This window comes from Lonchura striata, chromosome 31 (assembly GCF_046129695.1).
Source record: "Lonchura striata isolate bLonStr1 chromosome 31, bLonStr1.mat, whole genome shotgun sequence".
Lineage (NCBI taxonomy): Eukaryota > Metazoa > Chordata > Aves > Passeriformes > Estrildidae > Lonchura > Lonchura striata.
This window is the reverse complement of record NC_134633.1, coordinates 6,227,057-6,247,838: the sequence shown is the minus strand read 5'-3', so window position 1 is coordinate 6,247,838 and position 20,782 is coordinate 6,227,057. Positions and strand designations below refer to the sequence as shown.

General features: G+C 63.1%; 1 protein-coding gene across 1 annotated transcript in view; it reads right to left on the bottom strand.

Annotated features, from left to right (window-relative positions):
• Window positions 1–3,754: 3,754 nt before the first annotated feature.
• The window catches only part of LOC110481838 (ryanodine receptor 1-like), a 154,014-nt gene continuing 136,986 nt past the window's right edge, over window positions 3,755–20,782 (bottom strand). The window contains 19 exon segments of the mRNA XM_077789130.1: window positions 3,755–4,063; window positions 6,031–6,082; window positions 6,184–6,284; window positions 6,401–6,465; window positions 9,480–9,636; window positions 9,718–9,852; window positions 9,932–10,078; window positions 10,169–10,229; window positions 12,959–12,983; window positions 12,986–13,088; window positions 13,188–13,229; window positions 14,418–14,572; window positions 16,583–16,832; window positions 18,005–18,091; window positions 18,193–18,355; window positions 18,459–18,526; window positions 18,849–18,953; window positions 18,955–19,076; window positions 19,121–20,149. Of these exon segments, the coding sequence (XP_077645256.1) occupies window positions 3,968–4,063; window positions 6,031–6,082; window positions 6,184–6,284; window positions 6,401–6,465; window positions 9,480–9,636; window positions 9,718–9,852; window positions 9,932–10,078; window positions 10,169–10,229; window positions 12,959–12,983; window positions 12,986–13,088; window positions 13,188–13,229; window positions 14,418–14,572; window positions 16,583–16,832; window positions 18,005–18,091; window positions 18,193–18,355; window positions 18,459–18,526; window positions 18,849–18,953; window positions 18,955–19,076; window positions 19,121–20,149 (2,963 nt within the window). The 3' untranslated portion in view covers window positions 3,755–3,967.

The window sequence follows — 20,782 nt, the reverse complement described above, 5'->3', positions numbered from 1 at the left end:
CGCTCCGACCCCCGCCCGCCGCCGCCTCTGCTCATCCCAGTTCATCCCAGTTCATCCCAGTCCCTCCCAGTCCCTCCCAGTTCCCACCCAGTGGCGGCGGCTGCGGGGTGGGGGAGGGACCGGGGTCCCTCCCCCCAGCCACAAGGTCGGGACTGGGGGGAACTGGGAGAGACTGGGAGGGACTGGGATGGACTGGGAGGGACTGGGATGAGCAGTAAGGAGGGGAATGGGGGGAACTGGGAGAACTGGGAAGGACTGGGAGGGGGGCGGGGATGACCAGTTAAGTTCTCCACTGAGACTGTTGATACTGGGGTAACTGGGAAGGTTGATACTGGGATAACTGGGATGGTCAGTACTGGGATAACTGGGCTCATCCATTCTGGGTTAACTGGAGTGCTCCATACTGGGTTAACTGGTTTTAACTGGTCCGTCCTGGGTGAACTGCTCCTTACTGGGTGAACTGGTCTATAGTGGGTTAACCGGTCCATACTGGGTCAACCGGTCCCTACTGGGTGAACTGGTCCCTACTGGGTTAACTGGTCCATACTGGGTCAACCGGTCCATACTGGGTTAACTGGTCCCTACTGGGTTAACTGGTCCATACTGGGTCAACCGGTCCATACTGGGTTAACTGGTCCCTACTGGGTTAACTGGTCCCTACTGGGTGAACTGGTCCATACTGGGTTAACTGGTCCCTACTGGGTTAACTGGTCCCTACTGGGTGAACTGGTCCATACTGGGTGAACTGGTTCATACTGGGTTAACTGGTCCCTACTGGGTGAACTGGTCCATACTGGGTGAACTGGTCCCTACTGGGTCAACTGGTCCATACTGGGTTAACTGGTCCCTACTGGGTGAACTGGTCCCTACTGGGTTAACTGGTCCCTACTGGGTTAACTGGTCCATACTGGGTGAACTGGTCCCTACTGGGTTAACTGGTCCCTACTGGGTGAACTGGTCCCTACTGGGTTAACTGGTCCCTACTGGGTGAACTGGTTCATACTGGGTTAACTGGTCCCTACTGGGTGAACTGGTCCATACTGGGTGAACTGGTCCCTACTGGGTCAACTGGTCCATACTGGGTTAACTGGTCCCTACTGGGTGAACTGGTCCCTACTGGGTTAACTGGTCCCTACTGGGTTAACTGGTCCATACTGGGTGAACTGGTCCCTACTGGGTTAACTGGTCCCTACTGGGTGAACTGGTTCATACTGGGTTAACTGGTCCCTACTGGGTTAACTGGTTCATACTGGGTTAACTGGTCCCTACTGGGTGAACTGGTTCCCCCCTCCCCCCCGGGGTCACGGGGCCGTCACATGGCTCCCACGGGAGCGTCCCGAGGCCGGAGCTGCCCCGGGGCTGGAACAGCCGGACACGGCTGGACACGCATGGAGACTGGACACGGATGGACACCGGACACAGCTGGACAGACACCGGACACGCATGGACACGGCTGGACAGACACTGGACACGGCTGGACATGGGGCATGGATGGACACTGGACACAGATGGACACCGGACACGGATGGACACTGGACACAGCTGGACAGACACCGGACACGCATGGACACCGATGGACAGACATTGGACACGGCTGGACATGGGGCATGGATGGACACCGGACACGGCTGGACACCGGACACGGTTGGACACCGGACATGGATGGACACTGAACATGGCTGGACACCGGACACAGCTGGATGGACACTGGACACAGCTGGACATGGCTGGACACTGGACACAGATGGACACTGGACATGGATGGACACCGGACACGGATGGACATGGATGGACACTGGACACAGATGGACACTGGACACGGATGGACACTGGACACGGATGGACACCGGACACGGATGGACACGGATGGACACTGGACACGGATGGACACCGGACACGGATGGACATGGATGGACACTGGACACAGATGGACACTGGACATGGATGGACACTGGACACGGCTGGGCACTGGACATATGGGAGGGGCTGGGGACATGGGGACATCACGGGGACATCACGGGGACATCACGGGGACATCCCTGGGGACACCACAGATTTGGGGACACTGTGGGGACATCCTGGGGACATCCCTGGGGACACCGTGAGGACACCACAGATTTGGGGACATCATGGGGACACCATGGGGACATCCCTGGGGACACCACAGGGACATCGTGGGGACATCACGGGGATCGAGATGAGCAATAAGGAGAGGAATGAAGGAAACTGGGGGGAACTGGGAGTACTGGGAAGGACTGGGGGGGGGTGGGGCTGGGATGACCAGTAAGGGGCGCCACTGGGACAGTTGATACTGGGATAACTGGGATGGTGGGATACTGGGATACCTGGGCTCATCCATACTGGGATACCTGGAATGTTCCATACTGGGTTAACTGGAATGTTCCATACTGGGTTAGCTGTGTTAGCTGGTGTTAACTGGTCTGTAGTGGGTTAACATTTTCTGTCTTCCCCCCCTTTCCTTTCACATTTCCCACCCTTTCCCCCTCACGTTTTCCTCTCTTTTCCCCTCACAATTCCCTCTCTTTCTCCCTCACATTAAACTCTTTTTATCCCTCATATTTCTCTCTTTCCCCCTCATGTTTTCCGCCCTTTCCCCCTCACATTTCCCACCCTTTCCCCCTCACGTTTCCCTCTTTTCCCCTCACATTTCCCCCTTTTCCCCTCACATTTCCCCCATTTTCCCCTGACGTTTTCCCTCTTTTCCCCCTCACATTTCCCCCTCATTTCCCCCCTCACATTTCTCTCTTTTCCCCTCACAATTCCCTCTTTCTCCCTCACATTGCCCTCTCTTTATCCCTCACATTTCTCTTTTCCCCTCACCTTTCCCCCCCTTTTCCCCTCACGTTTCCCTCTTTTCCCTTCACAATTCCCTCCATTTCCCCCTCATATTTCTCTTTTCCCCTCACATTTCTCTTTTCCCCTCACATTTCTCTCTTTCCCCCCAACATTTCTTTTCCCCCCTCACATTTCCCTCTTTCCCCTCATCTTTCCTTTCACATTTCTCTCTTTCCCCCTCACATTTTCCCGCCCTTTTCCCCTCACATTTCCCTCCTTTTCTCCTCACAATTCTCTCCATTTTCCCCTCACAATTCCCTCTCTTTATCACTCACAATTCCCTCTTTTTATCCCTCACATTTCTCTCTTTTCCCCTCACGTTTTCCCCCCTTTTTTTCCCTCACATTTCCCCCCCTTTTCCCCTCACATTTCCCCCCTTTTCCCCCCTCACAATTCCCTCAATTTCCCCCTCACAATTCCTTCTCTTTCCCCCTCACATTTCCCCCCATTTTCCCCTCAGTTCACCAGGGTTTTGGGGGTCCCTGAGGTGATCCCCAGTTGGCTTTGCGTGTCCCCCAATTGATTTTTGGGGTCCCCAGAGGGTTTTGGGGGTCCCCCAGAGGGTTTTGGTGGTCCCCAGTTGTTTTCTGGGGTCCCCCAGTTGGTTTTGGTGGTCCCCAGTTGTTTTCTGGGGTCCCCCAGTTGGTTTTGGTGGTCCTCAGTTGTTTTTGGGGGTCCCCCCAGGGGGTTTTGGTGGTCCTCAGTTGTTTTTGGGGGTCCCCAGTTGGTTTTGGTGGTCCCCAGTTGTTTTTGGGGGTCCCCCAGTTGGTTTTGGTGGTCCCCCGTTGTTTTTGGGGGTCCCCCAGTTGGTTTTGGTGGTCCCCAGTTGTTTTTGGGGGTCCCCCCAGGGGGTTTTGGTGGTCCTGGGGTGTCAATAATGAGCTGAGGGGAGCAGCAACATTTGGCAGCGTTTATTTGGGGAGGGGGAAAGGCACTTGAAGAGGGTTTGGGGTAAATTTGGGGTTTTTTGGGGGCGTCAGTGACGAGCCAGTGACGCTCAGCAGCGTTTATTGGGGGGGGGTCAGGTCAAAGGCACTTGAAGGGGATTTGGGGAGGGGATTTTGGGGAAGGGGATTTGAGGAAGGGGATTTTGGGGAGGGGGATTTTGGGGTCATCCCAGCTGATCCTCGTACTGCTTGCGGAAGCAGTCCCCGGCCGGGAAGAAATCCCAGCAGCGCTCCTGGTACATCTTCCACACGTAAGATTCCTGGCAGGGAAATTGGGGAGGGGGCTTTGGGGCATGGGGAACCCCCACAGCACCCTCACCCACACTGGGAATTACAGAGACCCCACCCCAAATCCCCTGGAGACCCCGAAATCCCATCGACACCCCCCAAATCCCCTGGAGACCCCCCAAATCCCTCAAAGACCCCTCAAAATCCTCTAGAGACCCCCCCAAATCCTCTATACCCCCCCAATCCAATAGAAACCCCCTCAAATCCCACAGAGACCCCCCAAAATGCCACAAAGACCCCTCCTATAGAGCCCCCTCATGGGACTGCCCCTCCCTGTGGACCCCCCCAGACCATCCTGGGACCCCCCCACAACCCCCAATGACCCCCCTAGACCCCCCAAACCATCCTCAGACCCCCTCAGACCACCCCAGACCACCCTGGAACCCCCCCACAACCCCCAATGACTCCCCTAGACCCCCCAGACCATCCTCAGACCCCCTCAAACCACCCCAGACCATCCTGGGACCCCCCCCAGAACCCCTCAGTGACCCCCCAAACCCCCCAGATCATCCTGGGACCCCCCTAGACCACCCTGGGACCCCCCTAGACCCCCCAGACCATCCTCAGACCCCCTCAGGCCACCCCAGACCATCCTGGGACCCCCCCCAGAACCCCCAGTGACCCCCCAAACCCCCCAGACCATGCTGGGACCCCCTCAGAACCCCTCAGTGACCCCCCAAACCCCCAGACCATCCTGGGACCCCCCCCAGACCACCCTGGGACCCCCCTAGACCCCCCAGACCATCCTCAGACCCCCTCAAACCGCCCCAGACCATCCTGGGACCCCCCCACAACCCTCAGTGACCCCCCCCAACCCCCCAGATCATCCTGGGACCCCCCAAGAACCCCTCAGTGACCCCCCAAACCCCCCAGATCATCCTGGGACCCCCCCCAGACCACCCTGGGACCCCCCTAGACCCCCCAGACCATCCTCAGACCCCCTCAAACCGCCCCAGACCATCCTGGGACCCCCCCAGAACCCCTCAGTGACCCCCAAACCCCCCAGGCCATCCTGGGACCCCCCCCCGACCACCCTGGGACCCCCCTAGACCCCCCAGACCATCCTCAGACCCCCTCAAGCCACCCCAGACCATCCTGGGACCCCCCCAGAACCCCTCAGTGACCCCCCAAACCCCCCAGACCACCCTGGGACCCCCCCACAACCCCCAATGACCCCCCTAGACCCCCCAGACCATCCTCAGACCCCCTCAGACCACCCCAGACCACCCTGGGACCCCCCCCACAATCCTCAGTGACCCCCCCAAGCCCCTCCAGACCACCCTGAGACCCCCCACAACCCCCAATGACTCCCCTAGACCCCCGAGACCATACTCAGAACCCCTCAAACCGCCCCAGACCATCCTGGGACCCCCCCCAGAACTCCTCAGTGACCCCCAAACCCCCCAGACCATGCTGGGACCTCCCCAGAACCCCTCAGTGACCCCCCAAACCCCCCAGACCATGCTGGGACCCCCCCCCCAGAACTCCTCAGTGCCCCCCAAACCCCCCAGACCATCCTGAGACCCCCCCCAGACCACCCTGGGACCCCCCTAGACCCCCCAGACCATCCTCAGACCCCCTCAAACCGCCCCAGACCACCCTGGGACCCCCCCCCAGAACCCCTCAGTGACCCCCCCAAACCCCCCAGACCATCCTGGGACCCCCCCCAGAACCCCTCAGTGACCCCCCCCAACCCCCAGATCATCCTGGGACCCCCCCCAGAACCCCTCAGTGACCCTCCCAAGCCCCCCCAGACCACCCTGGGACCCCCCAAACCCCCCAGACCATCCTGGGACCCCCCCCCAGACCATCCTGGGACCCCCCTAGACCCCCCAGACCATCCTCAGACCCCCCAAACCTCCCAGACCACCCTGGGACCCCCCCCAGAACCCCCAGTGACCCCCCCACGCCCCCTCCCCAGAACCCCCCTCCTCCCCACCTGCCCCGTGTGCTCCGTCTCGTCCTTGTTGATCAAATACATCAGGAAAAACCTGAGGCAGGGGGGAGATCCGGGGGGTGTGAGAGATCAGCAGGGACCCCCAGACCCCTCCAGGACCCCCCAAAATCCCCCCCAAGCCCCCCCAAGTCTCACATGTAGTTGGCCAGGTTGTGCTCCTCCAACGTGTGGGTCTCGAAGCCGTGCGGCGTCGTGTCGAAATAATCGCTCCCGATGCCGCAGATGAAACATTTCGTCTGGGGAGGGGGCCCGGGGAGGGGTCACAGAGGGGTCTTTGCGCCCCCCAACCCCACCTGAGTGGAGGGGAGGGGGTCTTCACCCTCCTGCCCCCCCCCGCAATCCTCGGACTCACCTCCATGTCCTCCTTCACCTGCTCCTGCTGGTCCCGCAGCTCCCCGAAGGCGTCAATGATCAGACCTGGGGGGCACAGAGTGGGGGGTCAGCGGGAGGGGACCCCCAGAGACCCCCACGTCCCCCCCAGTTTTTTCCAGGACCCCCAGATACCCCCACATCCCCCCCCAGCCTCTTCCAGGACCCCCAGATCTCCCCAGATCCCCTCCAGCCCCTTCCAGGACCCCCAGATCTCCCCAGATCCTCCCCAGCCCCTTCCAGGACCCCCAGATCCTCCCCAGCCTCTTCCAGGACCCCCAGATACCCCCACATCCCCCCCCAGCCCCTTCCAGGACCCCCAGATCTCCCCAGATCCCCTCCAGCCCCTTCCAGGACCCCCAGATCCCTCCCAGCCCCTTCCAGGACCCCCAGATCCCCCCCCCCCAGATCCTCCCCAGCCTCTTCCAGGACCCCCAGATCCTCCCCAGCCCCTTCCAGGACCCCCAGATCCCCCCCAGCCTCTTCCAGGACCCCCAGATCCTCCCCAGCCCCTTCCAGGAACCCCAGATCCTCCCCAGCCCCTTCCAGGACCCCCAGATCTCCCCAGATCCCCCCCAGCCTCTTCCAGGACCCCCAGATTCCCCCCAGCCCCTTCCAGGACCCCCCGATCCCCCCCATGCCCTTCCAGGACCCCCAGATCTCCCCAGATCCCCTCCAGCCCCTTCCAGGACCCCCAGACTGACCCCACAGATCCCCATCCATGGGGTTCCCACCCTGGATGAAGGCCAGGAGGATGATGATAACTCCCAAAGCCCCCTCCCCACCCCCCAGACCCCCTGAAACCCCCTCCCCACCCCTGCCAGGGGCTCCCACTCTGGATGAAGGCCGGGAGGATGATGATGACCCCCAAAGCCCCCTCCCCACCCCTCAGACCCCCTGAAACCCCCTCCCCATTCCCTGCCAGGTGTTCCCACCCTGGATGAAGGCCAGGAGGATGATGATGACCCCCAAAGCCCCCTCCCCACCCCTCAGACCCCCTGAAACCCCCTCCCCATTCCCTGCCAGGTGTTCCCACCCTGGATGAAGGCCAGGAGGATGACGATGACCCCCAGACCCCCTGAAACCCCCTCCCCACCCCTTCCCACAGGGTGCCCACCCTGGATGATGGCCGGGAGGATGACCATGACCCCCAGACCCCCTGAAACCCCCTCCCCACCCCTTCCCATGGGCTGCCCACCCTGGATGAAGGCCAGGAGGATGACGATGACCCCCAGACCCCCTGAAACCCCCTCCCCACCCCTTCCCACAGGGTGCCCACCCTGGATGATGGCCGGGAGGATGACCATGACCCCCAGACCCCCTGAAACCCCCTCCCCACCCCTTCCCATGGGCTGCCCACCCTGGATGATGGCCGGGAGGATGACGATGACCCCCAAAGCCCCCTCCCCATTCCCTGCCAGGTGTTCCCACCCTGGATGATGGCCAGGAGGATGATGATAACTCCCAAAGCCCCCTCCCCATTCCCTGCCAGGTGTTCCCACCCTGGATGATGGCCAGGATGACGATGACCCCCAAAGCCCCCTCCCCATTCCCTGCCAGGTGTTCCCACCCTGGATGATGGCTGGGAGGATGACGATGACCCCCAGACCCCCTGAAACCCCCTCCCCACCCCTCCCCATGAGCTGCCCACTCTGGATGAAGGCCAGGAGGATGACGATGACCCCCAAAGCCCCCAAAGCCCCCTCCCCATTCCCTGCCAGGTGTTCCCACCCTGGATGAAGGCCAGGAGGATGATGATAACTCCCAAAGCCCCCTCCCCATTCCCTGCCAGGTGTTCCCACCCTGGATGATGGCTGGGAGGATGACGATGACCCCCAGACCCCCTGAAACCCCCTCCCCACCCCTTCCCACGGGGTGCCCACCCTGGATGAAGGCCAGGAGGATGACGATGACCCCCAAAGCCCCCAAAGCCCCCTCCCCATTCCCTGCCAGGTGTTCCCACCCTGGATGAAGGCCAGGAGGATGACGATGACCCCCAAAGCCCCCAAAGCCCCCTCCCCATTCCCTGCCAGGTGTTCCCACCCTGGATGATGGCCAGGAGGATGACGATGATCCCCAAAGCCCCCTCCCCATTCCCTGCCAGGTGTTCCCACCCTGGATGAAGGCCAGGAGGATGACGATGACCCCCAGACCCCCTGAAACCCCCTCCCCACCCCCTTCCCACAGGGTGCCCACCCTGGATGATGGCCGGGAGGATGACCATGACCCCCAAAGCCCCCAAAGCCCCCTCCCCATTCCCTGCCAGGTGTTCCACCCTGGATGATGGCCAGGAGGATGACCATGACCCCCAAAGCCCCCTCCCCATTCCCTGCCAGGTGTTCCCACCCTGGATGAAGGCCAGGAGGATGACCATGACCCCCAAAGCCCCCAAAGCCCCCTCCCCATTCCCTGCCAGGTGTTCCACCCTGGATGATGGCCAGGAGGATGACCATGACCCCCAAAGCCCCCTCCCCATTCCCTGCCAGGTGTTCCCACCCTGGATGATGGCCAGGAGGATGACGATGACCCCCAGACCCCCTGAAACCCTCCCCACCCCCTTCCCATGGGGTTCCCACCCTGGATGAAGGCCAGGAGGATGACGATGACCCCCAGCCCCATTGAAACCCCCTCCCCACCCCTTCCCACAGGGTGCCCACCCTGGATGAAGGCCAGGAGGATGACGATGACCCCCAGACCCCCTGAAACCCCCTCCCCACCCCTTCCCATGGTGTGCCCACCCTGGATGAAGGCCAGGAGGATGACGATGACCCCCAGCTCCATTGAAACCCCCTCCCCACCCCTCCCCATGGGGTGCCCACCCTGGATGAAGGCCAGGAGGATGACGATGACCCCCAAAGCCCCCAGAGCCCCCTCCCCATTCCCTGCCAGGTGTTCCCACCCTGGATGATGGCCAGGAGGATGACGATGACCCCCAGCTCCATTGAAACCCCCTCCCCACCCCTTCCCACAGGGTGCCCACCCTGGATGAAGGCCAGGAGGATGACCATGACCCCCAGACCCCCTGAAACCCCCTCCCCACCCCCTTCCCACGGGGTGCCCACCCTGGATGATGGCCAGGAGGATGACGATGACGAAGAAGAAGAAGGTGATGTCGAACACCACGCGGTACAGCTCGTAGTCGTCCCCCGCCGGGTCCTCGATCTCGTCCCCGATGCCCCCCCCGGCCCGGACCCCCACGTACATGTGGAACAGGTAACACTGCGGGGTGGGGGAGGAGGTCAGGGACACCCCCGCGGAACCCCAAAAACCCACCTGGGGACCCCCCCCAAAAACTCTCACCGTCATCATGTCGTCACACTTCATGTCGGGCTCGTCCTCGTCCTCGCTCTTGTTGTAGAACTTGCGGAAGAAGTTGAAGGCCACCACGGTGTACAGGTAGACCACCACGGCCAGCAGCCCCACCGTCATCACCAGCTGGGCACAGGGGCGGTCAGGGGGGTCTGAGGAGACCCCCGGGACCCCCTCCCCAGCGCCCAGGGGTGCCCCCCGACACCTGCTTGCCGTTGTGGGTGACGGAGGAGAGGATGGTGCGCAGCGTCTTGACGCCCATGGCGATGTCCAGGAGGTGCGAGGCGAAGAAGAAGTTGTTGTAGTGGCCCAGCAGGGACATGGCCATGTACCAGGTGAGGTACAGGAAGGACTGGAAGGGGGGCACACCTGGGGGTCACCCCAAAATCGGGGAAAAGAGTGGGGGGGGTCCCACGGCCCGGCTTTGCGACCCCCGACTCACGTTATCGGTGAAAATCACCCCGAATTTCCAGATCTGGTAGCGGATGTCGATGGATGTGATCCTGGGGCGGGGGCACGGCAGGTGGGGGGTCAGCAGGTGGGGATGCCCCCCCAGGAAGGGTCAGGACCACCCCCCCAGGGGAGCCCCCAGACCCATGAGGTGGGGGTCTGTCCCCAGGACCCCTAACCCCCCTTAGACCCCTACAGGACCCCAAATCCCCCCAGGACCCCCAAATCCCCCCCCTTAGACCCCTACAGGACCCCAAATCCCCCCAGGACCCCTAAACCCCCCCTTAGACCCCTACAAGACCCCAAATCCCCCCAGAACCCCCATAGGCCCCCCTTAGACCCCTACAGGACCCCAAATCCCCCCCAGGACCCCTAACCCCACCCTTAGACCCCTACAGGACCCCAAATCCCCCCCAGTACCCCTAAACCCCCCCTTAGACCCCTACAGGACCCCAAATCCCCCCAGGACCCCCAAATCCCCCCCCTTAGACCCCTACAGGACCCAAATCCCCCCAGGACCCCTAAACCCCCCCTTAGACCCCTACAGACCCCAAATCCCCCCAGGACCCCTAACCCCCCCTTAGACCCCTACAGGACCCCAAATCCCCCCAGGACCCCTAACCCCCCCTTAGACCCCTACAGGACCCCAAATCTCCCCAGGACCCCTAACCCACCCTTAGACCCCTACAGGACCCCAATCCCCCCCAGGACCCCTAAACCCCCCCTTAGACCCCTACAGGACCCCAAATCCCCCCAGGACCCCTAACCCCACCCTTAGACCCCTACAGGACCCCAAATCCCCCCAGAACCCCCATAGGCCCCCTTAGACCCCTACAGGACCCCAAATCCCCCCAGGACCCCTAACCCCACCCTAATACCCCTACAGGACCCCAAATCCCCCCCAGGACCCCTAAACCCCCCTTAGACCCCTACAGGACCCCCAAATCCCCCCCAGGACCCCTAACCCCACCCTTAGACCACTACAGGACCCCAAATCCCCCCCAGGACCCCTAACCCCACCCTTAGACCCCTACAGGACCCCAAATCCCCCCCCAGGACCCCTAACCCCACCCTAATACCCCTACAGGACCCCAAATCCCCCCCAGGACCCCCAAATCCCCCCCCTTAGCCCCCTACAGGACCCCAAATCCCCCACCCGGGACCACCCAGGACCCCCCAAGGTGAGTCCCAGACCATGAGGTGGGTGTCCGACTGCCCGCAGACCACCCAGACCCTCACCCTGCCTTAGACCCCTATGGCACCCCAAAATCCCCCCTAGGACCCACCCAGCAACCCAAACCCCCACTTTAGACCCCCATAGGACCCCCAAACTCCCCAAATCCCACCCTAGGACCCCAATCCCCCCTTAGACCCCCTTAGACCCCCAAACTCTCCCAAATTCCCCCTCTAGAACCTCAAATCCCCCTTAGACCCCCCAAACTCCCCCAAATGCCCCCAAACTCCCCCAAATCCCCCCTCTAGGACCCCAAACCCCCCTTAGACCCCCCAAACGCCCCAAATCCCCCCTCTAGGCCCCAACCCCCCTTCGATCCCCCAACCCCCCCCGTAGGAACCCAAACCCCCCCTTAGACCCCCAAACTCCCCCAAATTCCCCCCTAGGACCCCAAACCCCCTTAGATCCCCCAACCCCCCTAGGACCCCAACCCCACCCTTAGACCCCATTAGACCCCCCAAACTCCCCAAAATCCCACCTAGGACCCCAAACCCCCCTTAGATCCCCCAAACCCCCCCCCTAGGACCCCAAACCCCACCCTAGGACCCCAAACCCCACCCTTAGACCCCATTAGACCCCCAAACTCTGCCAAATCCCCCCTCTAGGACCCTAAACCCCCCCTTAGATCCCCCAAACTCTGCCAAATCCCCCCTCTAGGACCCCAAACCCCCCCTTAGACCCCCCAAACTCCCCCAAAATCCCACCTAGGACCCAAACCCCCTTAGACCCCCCAAACTCCCCCAAAATCCCACCTAGGACCCCAAACCCCCCCTTAGATCCCCCAAACCCCCCCCAGACCCAACCCCACCCTTAGACCCCATTAGACCCCCCAAACTCTGCCAAATCCCCCTCTAGGACCCCAAACCCCACCCTTAGACCCCATTAGACCCCCAAACTCTGCCAAATCCCCCTCTAGGACCCCAAACCTCCCCTTAGATCCCCCAAACTCCCCCAAAATCCCACCTAGGACCCCAAACCCCCCCTTAGGACCCATTAGACCCCCAAACTCTGCCAAATCCCCCCTCTAGGACCCCAAACCCCCCCTTAGACCCCCCAAACTCCCCCAAAATCCCACCTAGGACCCCAAACCCCACCCTTAGACCCCATTAGACCCCCCAAACTCCCCAAATTCCCCCTAGGACCCCAAACCCCACCCTTAGACCCCATTAGACCCCCCAAACTCTGCCAAATCCCCCCCCTAGGGACCCCAAACCCCCTTAGATCCCCCAAACGCCCCCAAATCCCCCATCTAAGACCCCAAACCCCCCTTAGACCCCCCCAAACGCCCCCAAATCCCCCATCTAAGACCCCAAACCCCCCCCTAGGACCCCAAACCCCACCCTAGGACCCCAAACCCCCCCTTAGACCCCCCCAAACGCCCCCAAATCCCCCCTCTAAGACCCCAAACCCCCCTTAGACCCCCCCAAACGCCCCCAAATCCCCCATCTAAGACCCCAAACACCCCCTTAGACCCCCCAAACGCCTCCAAATCCCCCATCTAAGACCCCAACTCTCCCCCCAGGACCCCCAGGGTGCCCCCGGGCCCACCAGGTGAGCAGGGAGCTGTCGGGGGGGCCCTGCGCTCGCCCTGGGCCCCCATCTCCAGGCTGGCCAGGTCCATGCCCAGCAGCTCGGCGATCCTCTCCCGCCCGTAGATGTCCCCGTACTTCTCCATCACCTGCGGGGGGACCCCAAAATCCAGGTGAAAAACCCTCAAAGCGTCCGGGAAACCCCCAAAATGTGGGTAGGGGGTGTCCTCCCCAAGACCCCTCCTCACCTTCCTCTTGATGAACTTGTCCCAGTAATTGCTGGGGAAGATCTGGTGGGGGCACAAAAAAAGGGGGGGGTCAGTGGGGTGAAGCCCCCTCCCCACAGCCCCAATTGGGGCAGGGGGGACCCCGGGGGACCCCAATTGGTCCCCAGGGATCCCCCAGCACCACCTGAAATCTCTGTGAGACCCCCCCCCCGAAATCCCCAGACCTCCTTTCCAGCCCCTTGGGACCCCTGGAACCCCTCAACCCCCTCCCAGTTCCCTCCCAGTGCCCCCAGTGCCCTCCCCAGTTCCCTCCCAGTGCCTCCCAGTGCCTCCCATTGTCTTCCAGTGCCCTCCAGTGCCCCCATTCTGTCCCAGTGCCCCCAATTTCCTCCCAGTGCCTCCCAGTTCCCTCCCAGTGCCTCCTAGTGCCCCTGAATGCCCTCCCAGTTCCTCCAGTCCCTCCCAGTGCCCCCCAGTTCCCTCCCAGTGCCCCCAGTGCTCTCCCAGTGCCTTCTAGTGCCCCCAGTCCCTCCCAGTGCTCTCCAGTGTCCCCCAATACCCCCTCACTACCCCCAGCGCCCCCCAGTTCCCTCCCAGTTCCCTCCCAGTGCCCTCCCAGTGCCTCCCAGTCCCTCCCAGTGCCCCCCAGTTCCCTCCCAGTGCCCTCCCAGTGCCTCCAGTCCCTCCCAGTGCACCCAGTTCCCTCCCAGTCCCTCCCAGTACCCTCCCAGTCCCTCCCAGTGCCCCCAGTTCCCTCCCAGTTCCCTCCCAGTGCCCTCCCAGTGCCTCCCAGTCCCTCCCAGTGCCCTCCCAGTCCCCTCCCAGTCCCTCCCAGTCCCCTCCCAGTCCCTCCCAGTTCCCTCCAGTCCCTCCCAGTGCCCTCCCAGTGCCTCCCAGTCCCTCCCAGTCCCTCCCAGTTCCCTCCCAGTGCCCTCCCAGTGCCTCCCAGTTCCCTTCCAGTTCACCCCAGTTCCCTCCCAGTGCCCCCCAGTGCCTCCCAGTCCCTCCCAGTCCCTCCCAGTCCCTCCCAGTGCCTCCCAGTCCCTCCCAGTGCCCCCCAGTTCCCTCTCAGTTCCCTCCCAGTGCCCTCCCAGTGCCTTCCAGTTCCCTCCCAGTGCCTCCCAGTCCCTCCCAGTCCCTCCCAGTACCCTCCCAGTCCCTCCAGTGCCCCCCAGTTCCCTCCCAGTCCCTCTCAGTTCCCTCCCAGTCCCTCCCAGTGCCTCCCAGTCGCCTTCCAGTCCCTCCCAGTGCCTCCCAGTCCCTCCCAGTGCCGTACTGGGCGTTGAGCACCAGGCGGTCCCACTGTCCCTTGACGTCGTCGTCCGGCGGCTGCTCGGTGATGTAGAGCCCCGAGAACTCGAGGCGCCGCGCCACCTCCTTCTCCCTCTTGAAGATCACCAGGGGATCTGGGGACACCGGGGGGGTCACAGGGGACACTGGGGACACCGGGGGGTCACAGGGGACACTGGGGGGTCACAGGGGACATTGGGGACACTGAGGGGTCAGGGGGTGTCACAGCAGAGCCCCGAGAACTCGAGGCGCCGCGCCACCTCCTTCTCCCTCTTGAAGATCACCAGGGGGATCTGGGGACATTGGGGGGTCACAGGGGACACCGGGGGGGTCACAGGGGACACTGGGGACACTGAGGGGTCACAGGGGACATTGGGGACACTGAGGGGTCAGGGGGTGTCACAGCAGAGCCCCGAGAACTCGAGGCGCCGTGCCACCTCCTTCTCCCTCTTGAAGATCACCAGGGGGATCTGGGGACATTGGGGGGTCACAGGGGACACTGAGGGGGTCACAGGGGACATTGGGGACACTGAGGGGTCACAGGGGACACTGGGGACACTGGGGACACCAGGGGTCAGGGGGTGTCACAGCAGAGCCCCGAGAACTTGAGGCGCCGCGCCACCTCCTTCTCCCTCTTGAAGATCACCAGGGGGATCTGGGGACATTGGGGGGTCACAGGGGACACTGGGGACACTGGGGACACCAGGGGTCAGGGGGTGTCACAGCAGAGCCCCGAGAACTCGAGGCGCCGCGCCACCTCCTTCTCCCTCTTGAAGATCACCAGGGGGATCTGGGGACACCGGGGGGGTCACAGGGGACACCGGGGGGTCACAGGGGACACTGGGGACACTGAGGGGTCACAGGGGACATTGGGGACACTGAGGGGTCAGGGGGTGTCACAGCAGAGCCCCGAGAACTCGAGGTGCTGTGACACCTCCTTCTCCCTCTTGAAGATCACCAGGGGGATCTGGGGACACCGGGGGGGTCACAGGGGACACCGGGGGGGTCACAGGGGACACTGGGGACACTGAGGGGTCACAGGGGACATTGGGGACACTGAGGGGTCAGGGGGTGTCACAGCAGAGCCCCGAGAACTCGAGGCGCCGCGCCACCTCCTTCTCCCTCTTGAAGATCACCAGGGGGATCTGGGGACATTGGGGGGTCACAGGGGACACTGAGGGGGTCACAGGGGACATTGGGGACACTGGGGGTTTGGGGACAACCAGATTTGGGGACACACACAGATTTGGGGACACACACGGATTTGGGGACACACACAGATTTGGGGACACACACATGGATTTGGGGACACATGGATTTGGGGACACACACGGATTTGGGAACACACACAGGGACTGGGGACACACACAGATTTGCGGACACAGATTTGGGGACACACATGGATTAGGGACACACAGATTTGGGGACACACAGATTTGGGGACACACACACGGATTTGGGGACACACACGGATTTGGGGACACACAGATTTAGGGACACACAGATTTAGGGACACACATAGGGATTAGGGACACACGGATTTGGGGACAGCCAGGTTTTGGGACACACAGATTTGGGGACACACAGATTTGGGGATACACACAGATTTAGGGGCACACAGAGAGGTTTGGGGACACAGATTTAGGGACACACAGATTTGGGGACACACACAGAGGTTTGGGAACACAGATTTGGGGACACACGGATTTGGGGACACACACGGATTTGGGGACACACAGATTTGGGGACACAGATTTGGGGATACACACAGATTTAGGGACACACAGATTTGGGGACACACACAGAGGTTTGAGGACAGATTTGGGGACACACACAGATTTGGGGACACACAGATTTGAGGACACACACAGAGGTTTGAGGACAGATTTGGGGACACACACAGATTTGGGGACACACACAGATTTGAGGACACACACAGAGGTTTGAGGACAGATTTGGGGACACACACAGATTTTGGGACACACACATATTTGAGGACACACAGATTTGGGGATACACACACGGATTTGGGGACACACACAGATTTGAGGACACACACAGAGGTTTGAGGACACCCAGATCTGGGGACACCCAGCCACTGGGGACCCCCAGAGCGTTTTGGGGACACCCCGGGGGGGTCACCTTGAGGCAGTTGTAGCCGATGATGCACAGGAAGGCCACCAGCGTGTGGGCCAGCGCCAGCCCGCGCAGGGCCGGGCCCATGTAGCCCGTGCTCTCCTCCAGGAAATAATAAACCTCGGGCTCCTCCGGGACCCCCCCCGCCGCCTCCGCGCCCCCCGGCACGGCCCCGTCCTCCTCGGGGGCCGCCCCGGAGCCCTCGGGCTCCTCCGGGGCGCCCGGGGGGTGCTCGGACACCTGCGGGGACGGGGGACAGGTGAGGGACCCCCACGGGGACAGGGGGGCTCCAGAGCTCCCCACAACGGGGGTATTGGGGTCTGGGGGCATCCAAAGTGTCCCCAAACCCCACTCAGTGGGGTCATAGGGGTCTGGGGACCCCCCAGAATGGGGTATTGGGGTCTGGGGGCATGCAAAGTGTCCCCAAACCCCACTCAGTGGGGTCACAGGGGTCTGGGGATCCCCCAGAATGGGGTATTGGGGTCTGGGGGCATGCAAAGTGTCCCCAAACCCCACTCAGTGGGGTCATAGGGGTCTGGGGACCCCCCAAAATGGGGTACTGGGGTCTGGGGAGCCCCCCCATGATGGGTACCGGGGTCTGGGTGTACCCAAAGTGTCCCCAAACCCCCCTCAGTGGGGTCATAGGGGTCTGGGGACCCCCCAGAATGGGGTATTGGGGTCTGGGGGCACCCAAAGTGTCCCCAAACCTCCCTCAGTGGGGTCACAGGGGTCTGGGGACCCCCCAGAATGGGATATTGGGGTCTGGGGAGCCCCCCCATGATGGGTACCGGGGTCTGGGGGCACCCAAAGTGTTTCCAAACCCCCCTCAGTGGGGTCATAGGGGTCTGGGGACCCCCCAGAATGGGGTATTGGGGTCTGGGGGCACCCAAAGTGTCCCCAAACCCCCCTGAGCGGGGTCACAGGGGTCTGGGGACCCCCCAGAATGGGGTATTGGGGTCTGAGGGCACCCAAGTGTCCCCAAACCCCCCTCAGTGGGGTCACAGGGGTCTGGGGACCCCCCAGAATGGGGTATTGGGGTCTGGGGAGCCCCCCCATGATGGGTACTGGGGTCTGGGGGCATCCAAAAGGTCCCCAAACCCCCCTCAGTGGGGTCACAGGGGTCTGGGGATCCCCCAGAATGGGGTATTGGGGTCTGGGGGCACCCAAAGTGTCCCCAAACCCCACTCAGTGGGGTCATAGGGGTCTGGGGACCCCCCAGATTGGGATACCGGGGTCTGGGGTCCCCCAAAGTGTCCCCAGACCCCTCCGTGCATCCCCACCCCAAGCTCCGACGGCAGTGCCGGGCTCTGGGGTGTCCCCACCTCATCTCAGCAGCTCTGTGGCGACCCAGGACCCCCTAAACCACCCCCCCCGAGCTCCAAGCCCCCCCAAATTCCCCCCCAGCCCCCCACCTTGTAGAAGAGGAGGATGAAGTTGATGGCGAAGGCCAGGAACAGCGCCAGGAACCGCAGGTTGTAGAAGTTCCTCGACAGGTAATTCTGCAGGGAGCGGAACCGGCCAATCCAGGGGACCACCCCCAACCCGGGACCCCCCAAATCCCAAACCCCCCTCCCCCAGAGACCCCCGGGCCCCCCCTTACCAGGAATTTGACCCTCTGCACCTCCAGCTCTCCCCAGAAGTCGAAGCCGCCCTCGGCCGGGGGCTCCCGGCGCTCCCGGGGCACCGACTTGCGCCGCTTCGGGGGGGCGCGGGGCTCCTCCTCGGGCCCCTCGGGACCCCCGCCCTTCTCGCCGTTCTCCGTGCTGGGGGACGGCGGCCCACGGTGGGTTTGGGGGGCTCGGGGACAGCCCCCCGCGGGGCAGGGACCCCTCCCCAAATTCCCTTCCCCAAGCCCCCCGGCCTTACTCGGCTTTCTCGGTCTCGGCCGGGGGCTCCTCTTCCTTCTGGCCTTCCCCCGCCTGCTCCGCCATCTCCTGGGGGGGACAAGGGGGGTCCGAGTTGGGGGGTTGGGGGGTACATCCCCCCCGGGACCCCCCAAAGTGCCCCTGAGGCCGGGCAGGGCCATGGAGGGGGTTGGGATGGGGGTTTTGGGGACCCTCCGTGGTGTCCCACCCTCCACAGGGGACCCCGGGGACTCCCCCTCCCTCGAAGGGACCCCCAGAATTTCCCCCCCAAGGGTGCCCCCAACACTCCTCCACCAGGAACGGCCACAGGGACCCCCAAAATCTCCCCACGCCCCACCCTCCACACTGACCCCCACCAAAAACCCCCAAAATCCCCTTTTCCCCCCCTTACCCCGATCTTCCTGCGCAGGATGGGGGTCCCCTCGGGCGTGGGGGGGTCAGCCCCGGGGGGCTCCCCGATGTCCCCGAGCCCCCCGGGGGCGTCGGGGGCCGCCAGCCTGAAATGGGGGTCCTTGCGCGCCCCCGGCCCCGCCGGCACCGCCTTCACCTCCCGCCGCTCCTCCTCCTCCTCCTCCTCGGCCGGGGGCGCCTCCAGCTGCGCCTCGGGGGGCTGCTCCGGCTCTGGGGGTCCCCCCTCGTCGCCCACCCCGGCCTCGCCGCCACCCACGGCGTCCTGGGTGGGGTCGGGCATGGAGCCCAGCACCTCGATGACCCCCAGGCGCTGCGCCCCCTCCACCAGCCCCCCGCCGAAGAGCGAGCTCCAGGCCAGGCGCCCCACGGCCCCCAGCACCCCCAGTCCCCCCAGCACGCCGCCCAGCGCCACGCGCCCCGCGCCCGCGCCCGCCTCCCACGCCAGCTCGCGCCCCGACTTCTTGCGCAGCCTCCTGATCCTGCGGCGCCACGTCTGCGGGGACCCCAGCAGCCGCCGCAGCGCCCCGAAACCCAGCAGAGCCGGCGCCGGCGCCTCGGCCGGCTCCTCTTCCTCCCTGTCCTCGTCCTCCTCCTCCTCCTCGTCGCGCGGCGCCTCCTCCTCGGAGATGCGCGAGGCGATCTGCATCTCGAAGATGGTGTCCTCGCAGAAGTTGACGAAGAGCTCCATCTTCTCGGCCTCGCCGCCCTCGTTGACCACGTCGAAGATGAACTGGCGCTTGGACTCCTTGACCTGCGGCATCTCCCACTGCGCCTTGTTGGCGCCGCTGATCTCGAAGTAGATGCGCTCGATGCGCCGCGCCGCCCCCATGATCTCGATGCGGCCCAGGAAGGGTCGGAAATAATCCAGGATGCTCTCGGCCTGCTCCAGGAAGGTCTTGAGGCGCTGGTCGTGCGGCACGTGCTCCGACAGGTTGGTCAGCAGCACGGCCACGTTGAAGCCGATGTCGCGCGCCGGCTCCTGGAAGCGCTGGGCGAAGCTCTCCACGTCGATCATCTCGTTCTCGTCGGCCTCGGAGCAGGAGAGCAGGAACTGGATCTCGTCGGGCTCGTACTGCTTCTGGCTGTCCATGGCCTTCTGGAAGTCCTTCTTGGAGATGAGCCCGCGCGGGTCGGTGACGAAGTGGCGGAAGGCGTCGGACGAAACGATGTCGCGCAGCTTCAGGAACATGTCGAAGAACTTGAGGATCATGGTGACGTTGCTGGAGGACTCCACCAGCATGTCCACCATCTGCCGGGCGATGGTGCCATTCACCACGTTCCCTGCGGGGACACGGCGGCGTCACCGCTCTGCGGGCGGCCCCGGAGCCGAGGGGACGGCCTGGGGGGCATGGGGACACCTTGGGTGGTCAGGGGACACCTTGGGTGGTCAAAGGGACAGCTGGGAGGTCAAGGGACACCTTGGGTGGTCAAAGGGACATCTGGGAGGTCAAGGGACACCTTGGGTGGTCAAGGGACACTTTGGGTGATCAGGGGATACCTTGGGTGGTCAAGGGACATTTTGGATGGTCAAGGGACACCTTGGGTGGTCAAGGGACACCTTAGATAGTCAAGGGACACCTTGGGTGGTCAAAGGGACATCTGGGAGGTCAAAGGAATACCTTGGGTGGTCAGGGGACAGCTGGGTGGTCAAGGGACACCTTGGGTGGTCAGGGGACAGCTGGGTGGTCAAGGGACATTTTGGATGGTCAAGGGACACCTTGAGTGGTCAAAGGGACACCTGGGTGGTCAAGGGACATTTTGGATGGTCAGGGGACAGCTGGGTGGTCAAGGGACACCTTGGGTGGTCAAGGGACATTTTGGATGGTCAGGGGACACCTTGAGTGGTCAAGGGACACCTTGGGTGGTCAAGGGACATTTTGGATGGTCAAGGGACACCTTGGGTGGTCAAGGGAC